Source organism: Pectinophora gossypiella, chromosome 29, assembly GCF_024362695.1.
Source record: "Pectinophora gossypiella chromosome 29, ilPecGoss1.1, whole genome shotgun sequence".
NCBI classification, from domain to species: Eukaryota; Metazoa; Arthropoda; class Insecta; order Lepidoptera; family Gelechiidae; genus Pectinophora; species Pectinophora gossypiella.
Window position 1 is genome coordinate 369,682 of NC_065432.1, and position 24,027 is coordinate 393,708.

The 24,027-nt window shown below is 41.5% G+C and overlaps 1 protein-coding gene and 1 long non-coding RNA gene across 3 annotated transcripts in view; one reads left to right on the forward strand and one right to left on the reverse strand.

The window, feature by feature from the left end:
- The window catches only part of LOC126379659 (uncharacterized), a 150,018-nt gene extending 147,345 nt beyond the window's left edge, over positions 1 to 2,673 (forward strand). For both annotated transcript variants that reach the window (XR_007568372.1, XR_007568373.1), the window contains exon 2: positions 1,227 to 2,673. This is a non-coding gene — a long non-coding RNA (uncharacterized LOC126379659). The remainder of the gene's footprint in view (positions 1 to 1,226) is intronic.
- Positions 2,674 to 2,978: 305 nt separating this feature from the next.
- On the reverse strand, positions 2,979 to 23,478 carry LOC126379431 (zinc finger protein 77-like). The gene is made up of 15 exons (XM_050028187.1): positions 23,247 to 23,478; positions 22,681 to 22,815; positions 21,646 to 21,765; positions 20,235 to 20,371; positions 19,435 to 19,608; positions 12,791 to 12,920; positions 8,836 to 8,940; positions 8,222 to 8,373; positions 7,539 to 7,598; positions 7,060 to 7,173; positions 6,275 to 6,406; positions 5,877 to 5,948; positions 5,268 to 5,484; positions 4,713 to 4,859; positions 2,979 to 4,025 (listed from the first exon to the last, which is right to left on the reverse strand). The coding sequence occupies exons 1-15, from the start codon at positions 23,394 to 23,396 to the stop codon at positions 3,888 to 3,890; spliced, it is 1,983 nt and encodes a 660-aa protein (XP_049884144.1). The 5' UTR covers positions 23,397 to 23,478; the 3' UTR covers positions 2,979 to 3,887.
- Between the last annotated feature and the right edge of the window lie 549 nt (positions 23,479 to 24,027).

Consider the following 24,027-nt stretch of genomic DNA (forward strand, 5'->3'; position numbering starts at 1 on the left):
CTTGGCCCATCCAACTCTTTCTTCTATTCCGTGATCTTGGCGGCATTGTCTGATTACTTGTGGCTCTGACCACCCCATAAGGGTTTACGGGCATAAGTTTATGTACAGTCATGAGCAATATCATGTACCCACTTTAGAACCCTGTCGCACTATCATATTTGACATTTAATGAGACTTACGGTTTAATTTGTCAAAAAAGTTAATGTGACATGGTTACAAAGTGTATACATATTAATGCTCGTGATCGTATGTGCGTTGTTTGTTGATAACATGTGCAATATTTATAGTATAAATTATTATGTTTGTATTTAAATTGAAATATATATTAGTGATATTATTCGAGTCGTGGGAGCCTAGTGGGAAGAACGCTCGACTGTCGCTGTGCGGTCGCAGGTTCGACTCCAGCACCGGCCTAAACCAATAATTTCCGAATTTGTTTTCGAATTCACGTTTCGATCATAAATGATTATCACGTGCTCAGCGGTGAAGGAAAACATCGTGAGGAAACCCACACTCCGGAGAAATGCGTTTCGGTGGTATGTGACCTAACCTGTATTGGGCTGGTTTTCCCTTCGCGGGTTGGAAGGTCAGTCGCTTCTGTAAAAAACCGGACCTGCCAAATCGTTTGTCTACACTCAGCGAGATCCCCTGTCTGGGAGATATAAGAGTGATGCAGAGAATTAGATCTGGATTTGTTCTACTGAATTATGCTGAAAATAGAATTTGTTCCGTTAAAAAAACGGAAATACAAAGTTTTCTAACCGACCTCCAGCCAGCGGGATATGTACCGAAGTTAAGTCTGATGAACTATGAAGTGATATTAAACTTTTAGATCTGTATTTATTCTGATCAACGAAACAAAAAAAATACTTCTGCCGTCCTTACTTCAGCAGAATAAATACAGATCTAAAGGTTAATATCACTTCATAGTTCATCAGACTTAACTTTGGTAAATATCCTGCTGGCTGGAGGTCGGTTAGAAAACTTTGTATTTCCGTTTTTTTAACGGAACAAATTCTGTTTTCAGCATAATTCAGTAGAACAAATCCAGATCTAATTCTCTGCATCACTCTTATATCTCTCAGACAGGGGATCCCGCTGAATGTAGACACACTGCCAAATCCACAGGTTAGGTAAGCGGACCCTGTGTACAACGGGATAGGAAACACTAAAGATGATTTGTAGGTGATATTAACTATATTGTAGTTTTGTTTTAAGTTTACGAGGTTATTATCATAATTAAAACACATAATGGCCCCGATTCCTGCAGACACCTCCTAATTTTACTTTAAGTTATACCTGTCATTTTCTTATCCACCGAAAAGGAAAGGGACGGCTGATTGACAGCTCTTTATTTTAGGAATAATGAGTAAATGAATGGATGACCCGGGCGAATCAAAAAGGTATCTCGCTGGTATGCAAACCGTTTGACGTGTGCTGTCAACATAATTCTGTCGGGTTATTGGCCAGTGTAAAATTTTTAGACGGTTGTTTTAGATTTGTGCTTAAAATTGACATGTGTTCCATAAATTTTATGCTTGTCGATTACCGGTCCCTTTCCTTTTCGGCGGATAAGAAAATGACAGATATAACTTAAAATAAAATTAGCTGGTGTTTACAGGAATTAGCACCATTAACGGGTTCTTACGTTTAAAGCAGGGATATGACTGTCACCCGTGATCATGGCACTTGCAACAGTGTCGAAATATCGGGAGTCTCATATCCCTGCTTTAAAGTAAGAACCCGTTATTATGCGTTATAATTATATTGTAGTTATTTTCAATATCTCACTCTATTACTTGATAAGTATTATAATTCGTTGTTTGCCAAATGCTGCGATAAATCATAAATGTTTAATGTTTACTATAGTTATCAATGTTAAGTATATTTATACGGCGGCGAGGGTGTGCTGCCGCTAAAGGAAGTTGTTGATGGTGTTGCCAATTAATCGATTATTTACCCCTAAATAATCTAAATATCGATAAATAATAATAAGGAATAAAAACTTTTATTTTTCGGACAAACCACAACACACATATACATTTAAAATTACTGCCACGTTGGCAGTGTGTTTAAAAGATAATTAAGTGATAAAATATAGTTCCTAAATAAATAAAAAAATACTTTTTTCCCCTTCTGTATAATAGGGTATTTGACTGGGTCTAAGGTTAATTATAAAATGCTAATCTAGAAATACAAGTCAGTCAATCAATCTCATTTTACTTTTCGATTTATTTTCGAATTTTTGTGAATTAATTAGCAATGAGTACGACGTTTGACCGCTTTTACTGATGACGTCACAGGACAGTATTTCTTCTTTCGTCTTAAATACACTCCGTCTATTCTAATATTTGGACTTTGTTTACGACAGATAAGAAAATGACAGGTATATAAAAAGGGTTTGTGGAAATCTGCATCTGTCTTGCTAAAAAAAGTCAAATATGTTAATGCGATAGGGTTCTAAACTCTATACCTACTTCTAAAGAAAAGTTAATATTTGTTTCTTTGGCGGGAAATATAATTTGCGAGTAATGTTTCCCGCCAAAACCTGTAAATTATGTACAAAGAAATGTAAATCTACGAAATTCCATTCGAAACTTGAATTATTATAATTTATAAATAGAATAAGAACTATTAAAAATAAATAAAACATTTTCTCTTGTTCATAAAGTATTTATTTGATTTTCACTCTTTGTAACTTACAGTCATGCACTTAAAATTAAATAATTTCATTTGTGTTTTGTGAAAAAAAAACAAATAGGAACTTAAAAGTCGTTTTTCATGGCAGTGCTGTTAAGTCAGTCTATTTGGGTTCGAACCCCGGTACCGGACTTGCACCAGTGAGTTATTAATTTGTCTTAAGTGCAGTTGTCACTAACACAGTTGGCTTGACCATTATTATTAAGTAAATAAAATTTTCTAAGTTTTTTTATTTAAATATTTGTATACCTATCTGTAGGTGGAACACAGAGATAACCTGTAACACCAATTTTATGTACCTATGTTCAATGCAAATAAAGAATCTGAATCTGATCTTTAGGGAATAAACATAACACTATGATTTTGCAGTAACACGATGTGCAAAAGGTTATAGTGTAAAAATATAACCTAAACAATTATGTTTCTTTACTCAAATTGTATGGGGAACTGTCAAAATTTAAGAACACTCAACAGTAGCGACACCTGATGGGAGAAATAGGTAGTTTTTATCCTCATTCATCTAAGAAAGCAATGTTGCTATTTGATATTTATTGACATTGCGCATTTACTTTGCAATGTTGCTTTTTTAGAAGTTACCTTTTTAACCCCTCAAGTTAATAACTAAGGTTGGTGAGGTCACTGTGGTACACCTGGCTTCACAATCGGGGAGCGCCGGTTCGAACCCCGGTACCGGACTTGCACCATTTATCTCAAGTGCAGTTTTCGCTAACACAGTTTTCTCGACCATTATAGACGGCGATACGGCTCACCTATCACGTTGGTCTAACAAAGCTCGGTGAGCTGTGGGTACTTAGTTCATCTTGCGGTGGGAGTCCCTTTCTTCATCCCAATTCAGACCTTTCTACTTCTATCGTGTGGGTTGTGAGGTGGATTACCAACCCCATCAACCCTGGTGTCAGGGTTATTGAGCCGCCAAAGGCCCCTGACATGGCTCATGTAACGATTACTCACTTACATCAGTAAGTAGTAACCGGGACCAACGGCTTAACGTGCCTTCCGAAGCACGGATCAGCATTCGGACAATCAGGTGATCAGCCTGTAATGCCCTAAACAAACTAGGGATCACAAAGTGATTTTTGTGATATGTCCCCACCGGGAATCGAACCCGGGACCTCCGGATCGTGAGCACAACGCTCAACCACTGGACCACGGAGGTCACCTTTCTACTAAGGCTGGGTGAAGTAGACATCACAGGTGGTCATAGGCTGGCGGGTCCACGCGTCGAACACGAGCGGCGCCTCTTCCTTCGGGAACATGTCCAGCTTGGGAGGCTCGCGGACCTCAAGCGGCACTTCCGGTTTTATCTGTGGATGACACGTGGTTTTAATTTTTAAGTTTATACAGGGTGTTAGACACCGTAACGAATACTGATACTGAGGGGGATGATTCAGACCATGATTCTGAGTTGATATCAAGTGGAATTTTCCGTGTCGACATTAGATTTTTTTCTGTTCAACTTAAATGACGTTTTATCAAGAATAACGTAATAATAAGTCCGACATTTTCGATGACGTTGGTAGTGTGACTAGGGATCGACGATCCAACGGGGTTATGTTGGAAGTTGTATATATGCATCTTGCCGTGTAAACTTCGATACCGCGTTTCACGACCGCTTGAAGACTGCATTATTGAATGAGGCGCCATCTGTTGCATGTGAGCGGAACTAGGTGGCCAACTAGTTGGGTCCGCCACATAAGTCACTAATACCCATAGCCACTTGTATGGCTACCTGTATATACTTGTACGGGGTGTAAGTGACATCGTAACGAATACTGATAGAGATGATTCAGCTCATTATTCTGAGTTAATATCACAACACCCACCACAGAACTGCCCTGGACGTGCTTAAAAGTTCCCTACCCACCCCTAAACAGATATAGCGCGATGATAAAGACGGTTACCTTCCAAACACCCCACAGGTAGAACTTAACCAAATGATTCGTTAGATGTTGACCATGATAAGTCGACGTACATGTTTTGCGACAGCTTACCTTGGCGCTCCTGCGTATCTTGAGGTGCACCAGCTTGACGTGCGTGCGCATGGCGGTGCGCTGCGTGAACTTGCGGCCGCACTCGCCGCACTCGAAGGGCTTCTCGCCCGTGTGCGTGCGCACGTGGTTCGTCAGCACGCTCTTGCCCTGACACGGCAAGGAGCGCGCGTTATTTTAACATTCAAAAAAATATGTATTCCTTTTTTAAACGGTTTTATTTTTTATTTATATTTTATTTTAAAGTGATTTATATTCTCTTTGATTGTGATAATGATTTTGTTGAATTGTGTTAGTTTATTTTTTAATTTTTAATGAAAACGTTTTTTTTTTAATTTTCATTGGAATAGGCTGAATAAGATAAGAATTTTTTGACATGTATTTCTTTTTATTACCAAAATAAATGATTATGATTATACCTATGTTTAACAATAACTATACGGAGCACGGATCATTGATTTGTGTCTCTGTGTGTGCGTGCGTGTGTGTGGATGTGTGCTGCTCCTGCAGCCGTAGCGTGTTACCCATTGGTGGGCTCGGCCATTGCCCCCAACTCACCCTGAAAGCCTTCCCGCAGGCGTCGCACACGTGCCTCTTGGCGGGCCTGTGCCCCCGGTGCACGGTGCTCACGTGTTTGAGCAGCGAGCTGTGCGTGGCGAGCGACGCGGGGCAGTGCCCGCAGCGGTGGGGGCGGAGCCCCTCGTGCTGGATGCCCACGTGGTGCTGCAGCCGGGTCGCCGTGTCGAAGCGCTTGTCGCATCGGGGACATTCGTATCTGAACAGAAAATTGTTCTAACTTGTTTTTGACGACCTCCGTGGTCCAGTGGTTGAGCGTTTGGCTCACCATCCGGATGTCCTGGCTTCAAACCCCGGTGGAAGGCAAGAGGGAAACCACTGCCCTATTTTTCCCTAAAAAAAGTAGCATGGAAAATGCTGCACCGACAAGAGCGTGGCTCTTAAGTTAGTGATGATGAAGAGTGGCTGTTTGAATGTTTATTTTTTACTCTCCAGAAGGAAATTTAGAAACTTTTAAAGTTTAGTGAGACGTAATTTGCAAGTACAACTGCAACTATTATCTATAACTGTACCTAAATTTATGCACAATAAAAATCATTATCACTTTTTATCTATTTATCTCTTTAAAAGTTATTCCAACATGTTACTTACTTTAAACTTTGTTTATCCTTATGTTTTAAACTCTTCTGTAGGTGTTGTCTTAAACTATGTGCCGATTTGAACCTGCAACAAATTGAAAAATTAACACACACACATACAAAATTCCAAAGGATAACTATCCTTTTTGTAGGGAAAAAACCTAGTTAGGTTGTCCCGGCTTGACAAGAGCTGCGGGTTCAATTCCCGTCCGGATCAGATGTGACCTAACCCTTGGGTTTTCCCTTCAGGTTGGAAGGTCAGACAGGCAGTCGCTTCTGTAAAAAACCGGACCTGTAATCTGTAAAAAGCGGACCCTGTGAAGCAGGATAATCCTAGGGAGATGACTATTATTCTTCTTTGTAGTTTGCCGCGTAAACGAAAAAAAAAGTCGAGGTTCCGTCCAACGTTACCTGGCGTCACACTCGACGCAGTAGAACTCCCTGGAGTCGCTGTGCTTGAGCTGGTGGTGCTTGATCTGGGTGCGCGTTCGGAACCGCTTCCCGCACGTGCCGCACTCGTAGTTCTTGATGCCCTGGTGGATCCTGGGGGCATTGGGGGGAATTCATTTAATTTGTGCATGTGTGTGTGCTAGAGGTCGTGCATGAATTTGTGCAAGAGATTGATGAAGCTTGTGCATACGTTTATGCGTATGTTTCTGCAATAGTTTATGATAGAGCTGAATTTGTGCAAGAGTTTGATAGAGCTTGTGCATACATTTGTGCGTATGTTACTGCAATAGTTTATGATAGAGCTGAATTTGTGCAAGAGTTTGATAGAGCTTGGGCATACATTTGTGCATATGTTACTGCAATAGTTTATAATAGATCTGAATTTGTGCAAGAGTTTGATAGAGCTTGTGCATATATGTATTTGTGCGTGTGTTTATGCAAGTGCTTGTGCTACAGTTCGTGCATGAATTTGTGTAAGAGTTCGATAGAGCTTGTGCATACATTTGTGCGTATGTTTGTGCAAGTGCTTGTGCTACAGTTCGTGCATGAATTTGTGCAAGAGTTCGATAGAGCTTGTGCATACATTTGTGCGTATGTTTGTGCAAGTGCTTGTGCTACAAGTTATGCATGAATTTGTGCAAGAGTTTGATAGTTTGTGCGCATGTTTGTGCAAGTGCTTGGTTGATAAATACTATAATTTCTTTCTATTGGTAGGGCGGTAATTCAATACAATATAAATTACTCACTGTATGTGTTCGGCCAATGAGTCCTTATTGACAAAGCTCTTCCCGCACTGGTCGCAGGAGGGCCGCTCCCCCGAATGGTGGTTCCGCATGTGGCCGCGGTGGGTCTTGCTGTTGCTAGGGGGGTGCAAACAGAAGTCAGAATCATTTATTCAAAATCAAAAGAGATTTATTGCAAAAAGATGTCATAGTTACATTTATAAAAAAGAAAAAATACAGTTCTTAGGTACAATTCAACCCAATCGGGCGTGCAACATTACATATATGTACTTAAATATTACAATTATGTTATACCCGTCATTTTCTTATCCGTTGAAAAAGAAAGGGACGGGTAATAGACAGGCATAAAATTTATAGAATACACGTCAATTTTAAACCAATGAGGGTATACATTACAAGTTATTTAATAACTAGAGGCACACATCTAATACTAGACATTATTATCATTTAGGTAAATCGTTTATTATTATCAAAATACTTACTTGGAAACCTTTCCGCATAGATGACAGGTATACATTGTGAGCAAGCCTTCATGCTGCGTCCTGAGAGGAAAATATAAGGTGAGTGTTATTATTATTCAACAGCATTATTTTAATGGTACTGATGGTTGAAGCAATGTACTTTTCCGTGTGCGTGCGTGAGAATGAGTGAGGGGTGAGGGTGAGTGAGGGGTGAGGGTGAGTGACAGGTAAGGGTGAGTGAGGGGTGACGATGAGTGAGTTGTGAGGGTAAGTGAGGGTTAAGGGTGAGTGAGTGGTGAGAATGAGTGAGGGGTGGGGGTGAGTGAGGGGTGAGGGTGAGTGAGGGTTGAGGGTGAGTTAGGGGTGAGGGTTAAGGGTGAGTGAGTGGTGAGAATGAGTGAGAGGTGAGGGTGAGTGAGGGTTGAGGGTGAGTTAGGGGTGAGGGTGAGTGAGTGGTGAGAATGAGTGAGGGGTGACGATGAGTGAGTCGTGAGGGTGAGTGAGGGTTGAGGGTGAGTTAGGGGTGAGAGTGAGTGAGTGGTGAGAATGAGTGAGGGGTGAGAATGAGTGAGGAGTAAGAATGAGTGAGGGGTTAGGGTGAGTGAGTGGTGGGGGTGAGTGAGGGGTAAGGGTGAGTGAGGGGTGAGGGTGAGTATATTAACATAAGGGCCATCTAGTCTGATTTTAATTCAATAATACATCACCTATAGTGGTCCAATATGGAGGTGCGGTCGATCATCCGTCGTCCGCACTTGAGGCACTCGTATCTGCGTGTGTGTATGAGGGAATGCACGCTGTAGCTGTACGGGGTAGGCAGGTACATGTAGCAGAGCTTGCATTCGAATTGCCCGCGGGACTGGAACGAGCAAAAAAATATACGGTCGAATTGAGAACCTCCTCCTTTTTTGAAGTCGGTAAAAATAGGATTACATCACTTTGTAACGATTACTAACTTACATCGGTAGGTTTGGCGGCGAGGGTGTGCTGCCGCCAAAGGATGTTTTCGGGGTACCGAACTGAGCATAGTACCCCGCTAGCCACCAGTTGATAGTGTGACTAGGGATCGACGATCCAACAGTGTTGTGTTGGAAGTTGTATATATGCGTCTTGCTGTGTAAACTTCGATACCGCGTTTCACGACCGCTTGAAGACTGCATTATTACTGTATTATTGAATGTGGCGCCATCTGTTGCATGTGAGCGGAACTAGGTGGCCAACTAGTTGGGTCCGCTACAGTAGGTAATCGGGACCAACGGCTTAACGTGCCTTCCGGAGCACGGATCAGCCTGTACTAATAATTTTAAAAAAATATACTAACCGGGCTGTGTTTGCTCATGTGATTCTGGAGCTTGGCTTCGAAGTTGAACCCCTTGAAGCAGAGCTGGCATTGGAACGGGAACTTCAGACTCGCTTTACTCTCCTCCTATTAACAACATAAAACATACGGTGTTTTAAGTTTACGCGGTTATTATCATAATTAAAACACGTAATAACGGGTTCTTACCGCGTTTAAAATGGGGATATGAGACTCCCGATATTTCGACACACGGGACGGGAGTCTCATATCCCCATTTTAAACGCGGTAAGAACCCGTTATTATGTGTTTTAACATAAAACATAGACTAACTACTACCGTAGATTGAACATCAGCGCTCAAATAGTGGGACACAAAGTTACTGTTAATATAGCGACGTTGACAGTACTTTACCTCAGTGCGCGATTAGGCGCCGAACTGGCAACACAACAGTGCGTGGTAAAAACTTGCAAAATTAGAAGCTCAAAGCGAAAACAGAAGGATGAAACATTATATTTCTAATAAGTAATGACATTGTGCATAAAGGCCCCTAAAATGACTCATGTAACGACTACTAACTTACACCAACGGACCAACGGCTAAACGTGCCTTCCGGAGCACGGATCATCTTACTTTCGGACAATCAGTTGATTAGACTGCAATTTTTGTGGTATGTCCCCACCGGGATTGGAACACGGGACCTCCGGATCGTGAGCCCGTTATCTACGGTAATTGGACATTAACCAACAATCATCATCTCATCATCTATCGTGTGGGTTGCGAGGTGAATTACCAACCTCATCAACCCTGGTGTCAGGGTTACTATTGAGCCGCCAAAGGCCTCTAACATGGCTCATGGCTAACCTAAACAACAATTATTGTATTATATATAGCTACATTTTTATATATGCTTCTGCCATTACATTGTATTTTGGAATAATAGGCTAGTTTCCAACTAGTCAAATCAGTAACTTTTTACTAAACGTCAAAACACGAAATTACTATGGAATTTGTATGAAAAAGCACTCTGTGACGTCATAGAAAAGCGCAATAAAATGTCGGACTTATTATTACGTTTTTATTATTTAAAATTCATAAACAAGTTAAATAGAAAAAAGAAAATGTATTTCGTTAGTTTTAGATGAGTCTTTATTTAGTAAACAGAAGATCATAATTTATCTTGAACCTAGTACACGACCCAATTATGTGCCCGAGTGATGAGAAAATAGGTGATTATCACGTTTAAACTGTACAACGTCATCTATATAGTTTTTGTAGAACGTAGCCTGGAAAGGCCCTCATTTGAGAGCCACGGTCTTGTCGGTGTAGCATTATCCACGCTACATTTTTATGGAAAAATAGGGCAGCGGTTTCCCTTTTGCCTTCCGCCCCGCGCCGTATCACTTTGGTAATCTTTAATCTTTCAGAAATCAGAATCATTCATTCAACGTAATTATTAGGGTTTGCAGTACCGGAACTGAACTGGATTTTCGAATTCCCGGTACTGGAGCCTATCCAGTACCGGGAATTACCGGGAAGTTTCGAAACTTCGGTACCTACTGAAAAAAAATTAAATTCGTAATTATTTTATGAGTATGACGAAATTAAACACCAAAACGCTTTTTAAAATATTTAATCAACTTACTACTAAATATACTTACTAGTAAATACTAAATATACTTAGCTTTAAATTTGGTAATTGAGATCACGCACACATTACTTCTACATTCTGCTGTCCTGACACGCCTGTATCGCCTTTCTCTCGAACAAAGAACTGTGCCTAAATCCTGGAAGCTTGCTAACGTACAACCGGTGCCTAAGAAGGGTAGCCGTGCCGACCCGGCCAACTATAGACCGATCGCCATTACTTCCATCATTTGCAAAGTGATGGAGAGAGTCCTAAACAGTAAACTGCTGACGTACCTAGAGACAAACGATCTGCTTTGTGATCACCAATACGGTTTTCGCAGAGGTCGTTCAACCGGTGATCTTCTAGTGTACGTCACGCACTACTGGGGCGAGGCCATCGAGAAACACGGCGAGGCCCTGGCTGTGTCCTTGGACATCTCAAAGGCCTTCGACTGGGTATGGCACGCTGGCTTGTTAAGTAAGCTTCCAGCATACGGCATTCCCGCTGGCTTCAGCACCTGGATATCAGACTTCCTGAGTGAGCGATCGATAAGAGTAGTCATTGACGGCGGCTCTTCTGACCTTATCGCTATTGATGCCGGGGTTCCTCAGGGGTCTGTCCTCTCTGCGACTCTCTTCCTGTTGCACATCAATGACTTGCTTATGTCAGGCATTGTTGGGTACGCTGATGACAGTACTGTCTTAGAGAGGTATGTGTCCGGTGCTGCAGCTACCGCGGAAGTAGTTCGATCTCTTCGAGAGGATTTGGTGGAACGAACGGATGAGATTCTGAAGCATGTGTCCCAATGGGGAGACAAAAATCTGGTAACGTTCAACTCTTCAAAAACACAGGCGTGTCTGTTCACCGCTAAGAAGAGTCCGTTCAACAGGACTCCTACTTTCCGAGGTGCATCTGTACCGATCACCGACCGTCTTGAGCTTCTTGGAATGGAGCTGACGTCTCGCCTCAACTTTGGAACCACCATTGAATCCAAAGCTCAAACTGCAGCCAAAAAACTGGGCATCCTAAATAGGGTTAAGCAGTACTTCTCACCTGGACAACTTTTGACCTTATATAAAGCACAAGTCCGTTCTTGCATGGAGTACTGTTCTCACCTTTGGGATGGCTCAGCTAAGTACCAACTTGCTGCGTTGGATTCTGTTGAGCGACGTGCTAAGAGGTTGATCGGCGACAGGAAGCTGGTGGAAGCCAAACTGCATAGCCTAGACCACCGCCGTAAAGTCGCCTGTCTGTCGGTTTTTTACAGATTGTACTTCGGGGAGTGTGCACAGGAGCTCCATCGGCTCATTCCACCAAGTCCATTCCATCTGAGGACATCCAGACGTACGGCGGGTTACCATCCTTACTTGGTTGACATACCACTAATCCGCACCAAGCGCTTCGCTTCATCCTTCATAATGCGCACAGCCAAGGAATGGAATGGGCTGCCGGCGTCGGTGTTTCCTGACTCTTATAACCTGGGGTCCTTTAAATCACGGGTGAATAGGCATTTTCTGGGTAAGCTCGTTCCAACGTCGACCTCTTCTTCTTGTAGAAGAACGAAGTCAAGAGCAAACCCATCTTAATTAAAAAAAAAAAAACATTAAAAAATAACAAGAAACAATGCAAAAGCCAAAGGAAACTAGCCGTGAACACACTGTGTTTATTTTATTGAATGATTCAAAGCATAAGGTTATTTATTATGCACAAAATATAACCTACAATACAAAACAAACTACCTAGTTCACGATAAATAAACAAGGGTATATTAAAGTACTCACCAGTCTATTACTTTTAAACAAAACACTTACTACATCGTTGCTGTACCAAGATTGGGGCGGCACTGGCATGGCGGAACGGGCCGAGCGGCCAGAAGATGCCAGCGAGCTAACCGAAAACTGCCGAATATTACCGATTACTCTAGAGTACGTACGACTCGTGCACGTACTTCTATCTTGGTTGCGTGCGTTAGCGCGCCTCACGCGCGGTTTTAAAAATTAAAATTTCGTGGCAGTATAAGTGTTTGTACAGTACCGGGAATTACCGGGACATAGTTTAGATTTCCCGGTACTAAAGATTTTTGCATTTCCCGGGAATTCTCGGTATTTTCAGTACCGAGAATTCCCGGGAGCAAACTCTAGTAATTATCATGGATAAACTTGTTGAAGGTCAATGTAACATTTTTGAATTTACGTCATTTCGCAAAATGTTATCGCTGAGGAGAAGAAATGTCAAGAAACTGCAACAGCAATATATCTTTTAAATCAATGAGGGTATACATTACAAGTTATTTGATAACTAGAGGAACACATTCAATACCAGACATTTCAAGTTGGTTACTGCCATTACCTCTCTCTGCCTGACCTGCTCCTCAGGGTTGAGTGTAACCACTCTGATCTTAGTGGGGTCCAGTTCTATGGGTTTGCGGACTGATGTCTTTGGTTCCTCCTCTGGGTTCTCTGGGTTTGGACAGTCTTCGCTGAAAACATTAATTAATATTAACTAATATCATCATCTCCCTAGCATTATCCCGTTTCTCAGAGTCCGCTTACCTAACCTGAAGATTTGACAGGTCCGGTTTTTTACAGAAGCGACTGCCTGTCTGAACTTCCAACCCGCAGGTTAGGTCACATACCACCGAAAATGCACTTCTCGGGAATGTGGGTTTCCTCACGATGTTTTCCTTCACCGCTGAGCACGTGATAATCATTTACGATCCAAACGTGAATTCGAAAACATTCGACAATCATTGGTTTAGGCCTGTGCTGGATTCGAACCTGCGACCTCAAAGTATGCAAGCGTTCTACCAACTACCGCGGCGGTTGGTGTCATACATACATACATAAACTCACGCCTATTTCCCACCGGGGTAAGCAGAGACTATAGAATTCCAGCAGTTGGGGCAGTCGGTATCACACCACAATTAGATTGAATTATCTTAAGGAGCCTCTACGTGTTGGCTTCGGCCCCACGCACGCCTTCCAAAGGTCCGGGACTCCATCTTCTTCGTCTATCGTGTGGGTTGTGAGGTGAATTAGCAACCTCATCAACCCTGGTGTCAGGGCTACTATTGAGCCGCCAAAGGCGCCTGACATGGCTCATGTAACGACTACATACTTACATCAGGAAGTAGTAACCGGGACAAACTGCTTAACGTGCCTTCCGAAGCACGGGTTATCTTACTTTCGGACAGTCAGGTGATAAGCCTGTAATGTCCTAACCAAACTAGGGATCACAAAGTGATTTTTGTGATATGTCCCCACCGGGATTCGAACCCGGGGCCTCCGGATCGTGAGCCCAACGTTAAACCACTGGACCATGTAGGCCGTTGGGTTGATGGTTGGGGACTCCATAGTCCCGAGATATGAAAACGACATACATAATAATAATCATAATACCTAATAGGTCTGGATACTACAGAGATTCTTTTACCGTGAAGTCCACGCACTTGTGGAATGATTTGCCTTCTGATATCAGGCATTCGAAGTCATTGGCTATATTCAAAACTAAACTTCACCATTTTTTTCTTGGCTAAATCATTGTCTGGTATATATAAACTAATATTTTATATGATTGTGTATGTGTGTATAAAATGTGTCTATTATTTTCTTTTACTTATTTGCACGCTACACTGCAGCTGGAAGAGATCGCTCTTAGCGATAACGCCGCCTTTGCCCACTTTAGAATAAGTTTCTAAATCCTGTAAACTTACTTACTTTTCTTTTTTTTAGGCTGTAGACATTTTTTTCAATGCATTAATTATAGACAAGCCATAGCCAAGCCATTATCAGATAAGGCAGATTGCCCTTTTTGGAGGCACTGGAATGCGATCCACATGGCCTTTTAATTGTTTGTTTTTCTTAATTGGTGTGTTTTTCTTGTACGTGTGTAATGTAATTATGTTGTCTGTGTGTAACTTTTTTATGGGCATCGCCTGAAATTTTTTTTTTTTTATAGTACTGAACAGTCCTATAAATGTAATATCCTGTTAATGTTTTGTATATTTGTGTGCAATAAAGTGTTTTATTATTATTGTTAATACAGTAAGATGATCCGTGCTTCGGAAGGCACGTTAAGCCGTTGGTCCCGGTTACTACTTACTCATGTAAGTAAGTAGTCGTTACATGAGCCATGTCAGGGGCCTTTGGTGGCTCAATAGTAACCCTGACACCAGGGTTGATGGGGTTGGTACTCCATCTCACAACCCACACGACAGAAGAAGAAGATTGTTAATACCTAATACGATCTACTCTGAACCGGCGTGCGTGTATGAAGCGATTGATGAATGTGGAGGAAGCAAGAGAAGTGTGTCAGGATCGAAGCAAATGGAATTCAATAGTCTCTGCTTACCCCGGTGGGATCACCAGACGTCGCAACTCCTGACGGGCCACGGCACGTCCAGGGGCCGGCTAAGGGATCTGGGGCTGGCCGAGGACGGGGTGTGTCCGTGTGGGGAGGCTGAGGAGTACCGGGATCACGTTTTGTGGGATTGTCGTCTGTACGATTCAGAACGGGGCACTTTGTTTGACCACCTGGAGAGGACGGAAGCAGGACCGGTCTATTTCGCGCAACTTGTATCTTCCGAGGTGAACTTCGCACGATTCCGGGAATTCGCGCACACTTGGTACCGTCAGAGGAGATTGCTGGAGGAGGCATAGACAGGGAGTGGCAAAAGGTCGGCGACGAAGCCGTGGCGTGGTGTCCCGCCCCAGAAAGGGGAGAAGGGAAGTCCAGGGGACAGGACATAAAATTTGTAGGGTGTCAAGAAGTGCGGGTGGGAAAGAGCCCCAAGCAAGTACCACTCGCATCGCCCATGATTCGGTCCTCGGTCCGTATGACCGAAAGATTGGTAGGACCATGGGAAGGTGGTGGGTTACCCCGGTGGGAAATAGGCGTGAGTTTATGTATGTATGTATGTTAATATATTTTTTTTTTTTTTTTTTTTCCGGTTTGGCATCTGTCAAGTATACACGCGTCTAAGTGCGGCCCCAGTATTTTAATAAAAATCAGTGCAAATACCGTTCCATCGGGACAAAACAAGCAACAAAAGTGTGGTACAAGGACCGGAGACAAGAAATATCATTGTGGAGTGTGGTTTTAAAAGTGGATTAGAGTGAAAAAACAGGACGAAATACCAAGTGAAATCATACACACAAATAACCATAGCTAATACATAGTACAAAGGTCATATTAGCAACTGTCATAAGACCAACATTCAGTGTTGCCAATACTAGACAAATTCGCTGCGTTCCATTACACGCAAAAATAAAATGGATCTGTCAGAGACCGCATTAGCGAAAATATTTCAAGGCATCAAAGTTGAAATGGAAAAGCAAGGAGAACAAATAACTCGAAATATTTTCGAGCAACTAAACTGTGAGCTAAGCGATATACGAGAAAAACAAACTCAGCATGAGCAACAAATCACGACACTAGAAGAGAGAATAGATTACCTCGAAGGAAAGCTGATCAAAGAAGACACGAGAAAACGTGCTAATAACCTAATATTTCACAAGTTCGGGAACCCAAAAGAAGAAAATGCATCATACATTTTGAAAGTCGTAAACCAAGAAATGGGAATACAACTTCAAGACAGTGACATAGACTTCACCAGAAAACTGGGTATTGCTCAAACAAGCCCTATTTTGGTTCGTTTTACATCATTTCGTAAAAAACAAGAAATATTAAGAAACAAGAGAAAAATAACCTCAAAAACAGAAGCTTATATTACCGAGGACTACCCGAAACAGATTTTGGAGGAAAGAAAAGCACTAATCCCGCTACTTTTAGAAGAGAGAAGCAAAGGAAAAAATGCCTTTATCAAATACAACAAGCTCGTGGTAAAGGAAGACAATCAACGAAAATCACAAAAGCGTAAAGAAGCCCCATCACCAGGAAAAGATGATAATATTACACAAATGGCAAAGATAAAGGAATGCGTCACGACACGGATGCCAAATCGGGGGGGGAAACACCATGAAATTATTCCAAAAAACTAAAGACAAATAAAAAATTAGGTCCCAAGCCGGCTGGTCACCGTGGGACGACAGACCAAAACCCTCCAATCCGGAAGAACAACATAACCCCAGGGAATGGAAAAGGCAACGTGTTAAACATATGTACGTGGAACACCAGAACACTAAGAACAGCTGAAAGTCTACAGGAGTTGGAAATAGCCCTGGAAAAACTGAAATGGAATATTTTAGGCATAAGCGAGATGAGAAGATTGGGTGAAGGCATCGAAGACAGACAAACATACATCCTATATCACTATGGTGAGACACCTGGGCACAAGGGAGTCGGATTCCTAGTGAAATCAACTTTAAAGAACTGCATTCAGGAATTTATAGGAATATCAGAGAGGATAGCTGTAATTATACTTAACATGCCAAATTTTAAAAAGAAATGGGTCATAATTCAAATCTATGCACCAACAGAACTAGCAGAAATAAAAGAAACAGAAAACTTCTACAATAGGCTCTCTGAAGTAGTGGAAAAATATGCAAATGAACATATAGTAGTAATGGGAGATTTCAACGCACAAGTGGGACAGAAGCAGAACAAGGACGAGTTTGTCCTAGGAAAATACGGGCACGGAAAGAGGAGTCCAAATGGCGAAAGGATGGTTGAATTTATGTTTGAAAATAAGCTGACGGCACTTAACAGCATATTTAAGAAACAAAATAAATCAAAATGGACATGGATTTCTCCGGATGGCACATACAAGAACGAGATAGACTACATTACTACAAACTATCCGTCAGCTTTCACGGACACAGGTGTAATACAAAATCTCAATTTCAACACAAATCATCGCATGGTTCGGAGTGCTCTGAGAGCTTACCCGCCTAGAACACCCAGGCAAAAGATAATCTACAGTCCAAACCAGCCTAACGGACCACCTCAAAAGGAAACAGAAGAGCCTATCTCAGACCTGTTGAATGCCCTGCGCAATGAAGAGGCAGTAGACCCGATAGACAAGTATAACAGACTTGAACAGATACTTACATCTAGGAACAGCAACAACTCTAAAAGGAAAGGAAGCTGTCTCACAGTAGAAACACTCATGCTAATCGAAAAAAGGAAACAACTTCGGGGAAACCTGGAACTGGCAACAAAAGAAAAGAACAAAGCTATATCAGATATCAGCAAGGAAATAAGAACAAACATCAGAAAAGACCGTACAAAGCATAGAATTCAGACGATAGAGAAACATATCTTAGCAACAGGAGGAACAAAAAAGGCCTTAAAAGAACTACGAGAAGTCGAAAAGGAATGGATACCGAAAATAAAGAAAGGACAAATAGAGGCAACAAAAAGAAGTGACATCAAGGCTATAGCTACCAACTACTTCCGAAACCTATACAAAGCAGACAACAACAATAATTTATCAGACTCTCCAACTATCCTCCAAACAAAGCCGGAAGAAGTCCCTGTTTTTCTCGAAACTGAAATCGAAAGAGCTATAAAAAGCCAAAAACTGGAGAAGGCACCAGGACCTGACAAAATATGCAACGAACTGATAAGAGGTACAATGGAAGAGTTAACTCCAATTCTAACAGATATTTTCAATGGAGTCCTCATGACAGAAACGACGCCTTTGCAGTGGGGCAAATCGCATATCATACTACTGTTCAAAAAAGGCGACAAGGCAGATATTGGAAATTATAGGCCAATAAGTCTAATGTCAAATGTGTATAAAGTATTCGGAAAAGTTATTCTAGAAAGAATATCAGGCACGCTGGATGAGAATCAGCCGAAGGAACAAGCCGGATTCAGGAAAAATTTTTCAACAATTGACCAAATTCACACAGTCAAACAGGTGATAGAGAAGTACAACGAATACAACAAGACATTGTATATGGCATTCATAGACTACTCGAAAGCCTTTGATAGCTTAAAACACGAAGCTATATGGTGTAGCTTGGAGCAGCAAGGTGTGCACCCAACCTACATCAAACTAATTAAAAACATATACGAAAGCAGTAGAGCCAGGATTCAACTGGAAACACTTGCGGATGAATTCCCCATAAAGAAAGGCGTAAGGCAAGGCGATCCAATGTCACCAAAACTGTTCTCAGCAGTACTGGAAAGTATATTCAGAAGACTGAAATGGGATGATTACGGACTAAAGATAAATGGAGCCACACTTAACCATCTCAGGTTTGCGGACGATCTAGTCTTGTTTGAAGAAAACCCATCCAAGCTCGAAGAAATGTGTCAAACACTAGCAAACGAGAGCAGGAAGATGGGCCTATCTATGAACGCCTCCAAAACGAAGTTGATGACCAACAATCTCAAATCCGAAATCAAAGTAGATGGCAGAACCCTGGAATTCGTAGACGAGTACATCTACTTGGGACAAATTATATCCTTCGAGGACCAGACCAGCAAAGAAATAGACAAAAGAATTGCCAATGGGTGGAAGAAGTACTGGTCTTTGAAGGAGGTAATGAAAAGTCCAAAGTTATGGCTAGGAGTAAAAAGAAAGGTCTTCAACTCTTGTATACTACCATGTCTGACATATGGATGCGAAACTTGGGCCCTAAACAAACAGCATAGGGAAAAACTAGCAAAGTGTCAAAGACGGATGGAAAGAAGCATGCTTCGTCTAAAACTCAAGGACAAGATACAAAGTGAAAAAATTAGGACAAAAACTAAACTAACTGACGTTCTAACTAGAATAGACCAGCAGAAATGGAGATGGACCGGACATATGCTAAGATCCAAAGTGGAGAAGTGGAGCCAGACAATCACCCAGTGGTATCCACGAGACGGTGCCAGAAAAAGGGGTAGACCGAAAAGGAGATGGGACGATGAGATCAGGATGACTGCGGGCCCTTTCTGGACAAGAGCGGCGCGTGATCGCCATCATTGGAAAGGATTGGAGGAGGCCTTTGCCATGAGGCACTCCGAAATAAGAGATTTAATATAAAGTGAACTGTAAATAAACGAACAATGTTTCGGAAGCAAGGCTTTCAAGATGTTAATACCTAATCTTCTTCCGTTTCCCTCTCTCCTCTTTCTCCCGCCTGTCCTCTCTCCGCTTGGCCTTCTTCTTCTTCTTCTCACTCTCTTCTTCCAAGCTCTCCGTTACGTCTAGAAGCTGCGCCAGGTCATCTTCTGTTATCTTCACGTCTTCTTCTGTCAGTTTTGTTACGTTCGTTCTGTGGTAGTAGAAATAACATACATACATATATGTGGGATATAAAAACAACACTGGATATTTTAAATGTCTTTACTCCTTATCATAATCATCAGCCCATTAACGTCCCCACTGCTGGGGCACGGGCCTTCCCTATGGATGGATAGGGAGATTGGGCCTTAAACCATCACGCGGGCCCAGTGCGGATTGGTGGTTATTAACGACTGCTAATGCAGCCGGGACCAACGGCTTAACGTGCCTTCCGAAGCACAGAGGAGCTCGAGATGAAAACTTGTTTTTTTGTGGTCACCCATCCTATGACCGGCCTTTGCGAAAGTTGCTTAACTTCAACAATCGCAGACCGAGCGCGTTAACCGCTGCGCCACCGGGGATCTGCGCACCGGGAATCGAACCCAGACCTCCAGATTGTGAGCCTAACGCTCTAACCACTAGAGCATGGAAGCTGTGTGTACATGATTATCACCAATATTATTATGGTCGTACAGTCACGAGCATTAATATGTATACACTTTGGTACCATGTCACATTAACTTTTTTGACAAATAGAACTGTAAGTCTCACTAAATGTCAAATATGTTAGTGTGACAGAGTCCTAAAGTGGGTACATTATATTTCTCATGACCGTACCGATACTCCTCCAAGGTGATGTTGTCCTCGTAGTCTGAGAAGCCAGTCTCCTCTTTCACTCCCTCCGACTCCTCATGTTTGCTGATCGCCGGTAGACCCAGCAGCTCCAGCGCAGACTTCAGACTTTGTTTCTTGTGCTGGAATTAAAAAAAAACCTTACAACGACAAAAACACAAATCGTCGCATTGTTTTAAGTTTACGCGGTTATTATCATAATCAAAGCACATAATAACGGGTTCTTACCGCGTTTAAATGGGGATATGAGACTCCCGATATTTCGACACTGTTGCAAGTGCCATGATCACGGGATGACTCAGTGTCGAAATATCGGGAGTCTCGTTATTAACATAACATAAACAGCCTATATACGTCCCACTGATGGGCACAGGCCTCCCCTCAATCAACCGGAGGGGGTATGGAGCATACTCCACCACGCTGCTCCACTGCGGGTTGGTGGAGGTGTTTTTAAGCCTGAAAAGTCCTTACCAGACAAAGGACAGTCTCACAAAGTGATTTCGACAATGTCCCCATCGGGAATCGAACCCGGACCTCCAGATCGTGAGCCTAACGCTCTAACCACTAGACCACGGAGGCTGTCTAGATTAGAATATACACACATTAATATACACACATACATAAAAAATAAAATATTGATATTTATTTTGCGATTGATGAATGTGGAGGAAGCAAGAGAAGTGTGTCAGGATCGAAACAAATGGAATTCTATAGTCTCTGCTTACCCCGGTGGGAAATAGGCTTGAGTTTATGTATGTATTGATATTTAAATTATTTAAGGGCTTAGAAAATAATCAGTACACAGTCATTTATCGGGAAACACTAGTTTTGTGATAAAATTGTGACACAATCATATCAGGAACCAGATTTTCAGCCGGGTCTGCATGACAACCGCGCCGCGCGAATTATATCGAGCGCTTGGACCAATAAATGATACGAATGCTATCTACGTAGATGGACGTCAAACGGCTATTGGTCGAAGGCTTCGATATAATTCGCGCCGCGCGCGGCGCGGTTGCCGTGCAGAGCCTACTGTTATGCTCAAAAGTGACAGCTAACATTTCAAGGTTAGCCCAGCTGACGTCATCTCTCCCTGTGTTGCCATTTCGTAAAAAATAAAACAAACACCTTACTAATACAGGTTAATGACATCGTAATATTGTAAATACTGAGGGGGACGATTCAGACCGTAATTCTGAGTTGATATTAAGTGGAAGTTCCTGTTGGAAAATTCATGAAAATGTTAGTGTTTTATTAATTACCTTTGCGACGGAAAATTCCACTTGATATCAACTCAGAATCATGGTCTGAATCATCCCTATTACGAGAATTAGTATTCGTTACGATGTCACTAACACCTGTATATATCTAGATTCAAAGTTGCAGTCAGTTTTACCTGTAATAGCTTATGGTATCCCAGCTTTGGTTTCCCATTGTCGCAGGTGAGTGTGGGCGTGGCGCATAAGTGGGGGCTGGCGTACTTAGCCAGCTCCGGGTCCTGGGCGTCTATGGGGAACTGGAACAATCCAGAACATGCTCTATGAAGTCTTAACGCAACTACAATTGATACCCTAGTATAGTTTATCAGGAAGTATCTGTTAGAATCTCCAACAGAATGTTAAAAAAAAAAGAAAAGAAAGGAAAACATAAAACAGTAGGACTAGGGCCCTGTGCTGGGAGGTTTTCTGGCCACGTCTTTCCCTCAGCGTTACAGATTCCGATGTGGTAGTAGTTTTACAGCTAGTTACATAATATATAATTTAATTTTTTGACGTTCAAAAAGCGCTAACTTAGTAAGCCAATTTTGAAAAATAAATATTTTTGATTTTTTTTTTAATTTTGTTATTGTGTCGGAGACAGTCAGATGGAACCACCGACGACACACGTGAAGTTGCACGCAGGTAGCGCCATGATGTGAGTGGAGTCGTTGAGTGAGGGCACATTGCAGTATGTATGTTATAAGAAGACCAGCCGGGTCTGCATGACACCGCGCCGCGTGCTTACGAATTATAAGAATTAAAAAAAAATAAAAAAATTGAAATATACTCAAGTAAAGATGAGTATAAATATAAATACTGTACTGTGTCTCTTAGGAATAACAATCCCTGAACAGCATGGTGTGCTGTAATGGTGTTCTTTTGTGAAGTGATGATTTGATCATCATTAAACACTCTAAACTATGAGGCTGGCATAACCACCAAGTGGCTCAAGCCTCAAAAAAAAATTGAAAAAAAAAAAAATGACTTGGTGTTTTAGGGACGTGCAGGACAGGCCCCCTCATTAGATGGATTACGTTAGTAACAGAATGCTTAACCTAGTATTAGTAACAGATTCGAATAACCTGGTATATGGAACAGATTGATAATAATGGCTGCTTAAATCAAATCAATTTATATAATTCAATTTCAATTTTTTTTTTTTATTATCTTACCGGAGCACATCGGGTGAGGTACTCGTACAACAGATTGTGTGCTTTGAGCATCTTCTGCCGTATCCGGAGTGCCTTCCGCAGCAGCGTGGCACACTCGTAGCAGACCCACTGCGGGAGACCGTCTGATTCTAAAACCTGGGGAGGAAGGTTGGAAATGAAATTATTTGTAGTAGAGACACTACAAGTGCTAGGAGTCCCACATTTTGCATGGTGCTTCCTTTAAACACGTAGGTCGTCACTAAGACGGGATTTTGCGAAATTCAACCCCTAAGGGGCTAAAAAGGGGTAGCAAAGTCTGTATAAAACTTCTATAGTTTATTAGTAAGGTAACACGTGAACGAAGTATAATATGAATAACAACAAGAACGTCTGTAAACCTATCCTGTGTCTTTTCCAAATAAATAATTTTAAAAGTTCTAGAAATGACATTAAGTACAAATTTTGCAATTGTATTATTTCGGTATTTATTGTTGAAAGTAAGAAGAAAATACCAAATAAATTAGCAAATAATAATGCGTAGTGTATAAAAGCACAGTTTTGTAATGAAATAAATGACTAATACTTACATTTATACCCGCCAACTCCATAAAATGTGAACTGAATCGAGTTACATCTTCCATACGCCGTTCTGTCGATAAACAACATCGACAAATCTGCGTAACCAATTCCAAGTTAGGTTTTAATTCACTACTGCTCCTAAACACATAATTATCCATTTTTAAGAATTGTAAAATGGATAATTTAATAAAAATTCATCATGCAAAAAAATCTCTAAATGTAAACAATATGGCGTACGCACTTTTGGCAGTTGCGTTTAGTTTCACCAAAATAAAGTATTTTTTTACAACTGAAATTAACATAAAACCTAATTGTTTTGCGTTTTTTTATTTACTTCATTAAATTCACTTTTGTGGCATGTCTCAGTGTTTATAATAAAACACATTTTCAGCTTCCAAAATTAATAATTATCGCATCAACAAAACGTTTTGAAGGTGACTAACCTAGTTTGCTATAGGTGTACCAGAATCTGATGGCAAATGGGGAAATAAAATTTCTATAGTAAGCAACACTCGGGTAATTGGATGAAAACGTCTTGATACTTTTTATTTTTTACCTATTGACGGACAATATGGACATTATATAAAGTACTTCTTGTATGCAATACAGTATTGCTTTCGTTCTATTTTTTGCCCTGTCGTGTCCAGTATTGTCCGCCCGGTCGTCTTGTGAACGCTAACGCCTGAATGTGAGTTTGTCTGTTTATCCACTCATCACGTCAAAACTAAGCAACGGATCGACTTGAGATTTTGTATGGAGATAAATGGAATGGAACATACGCTATTTTTT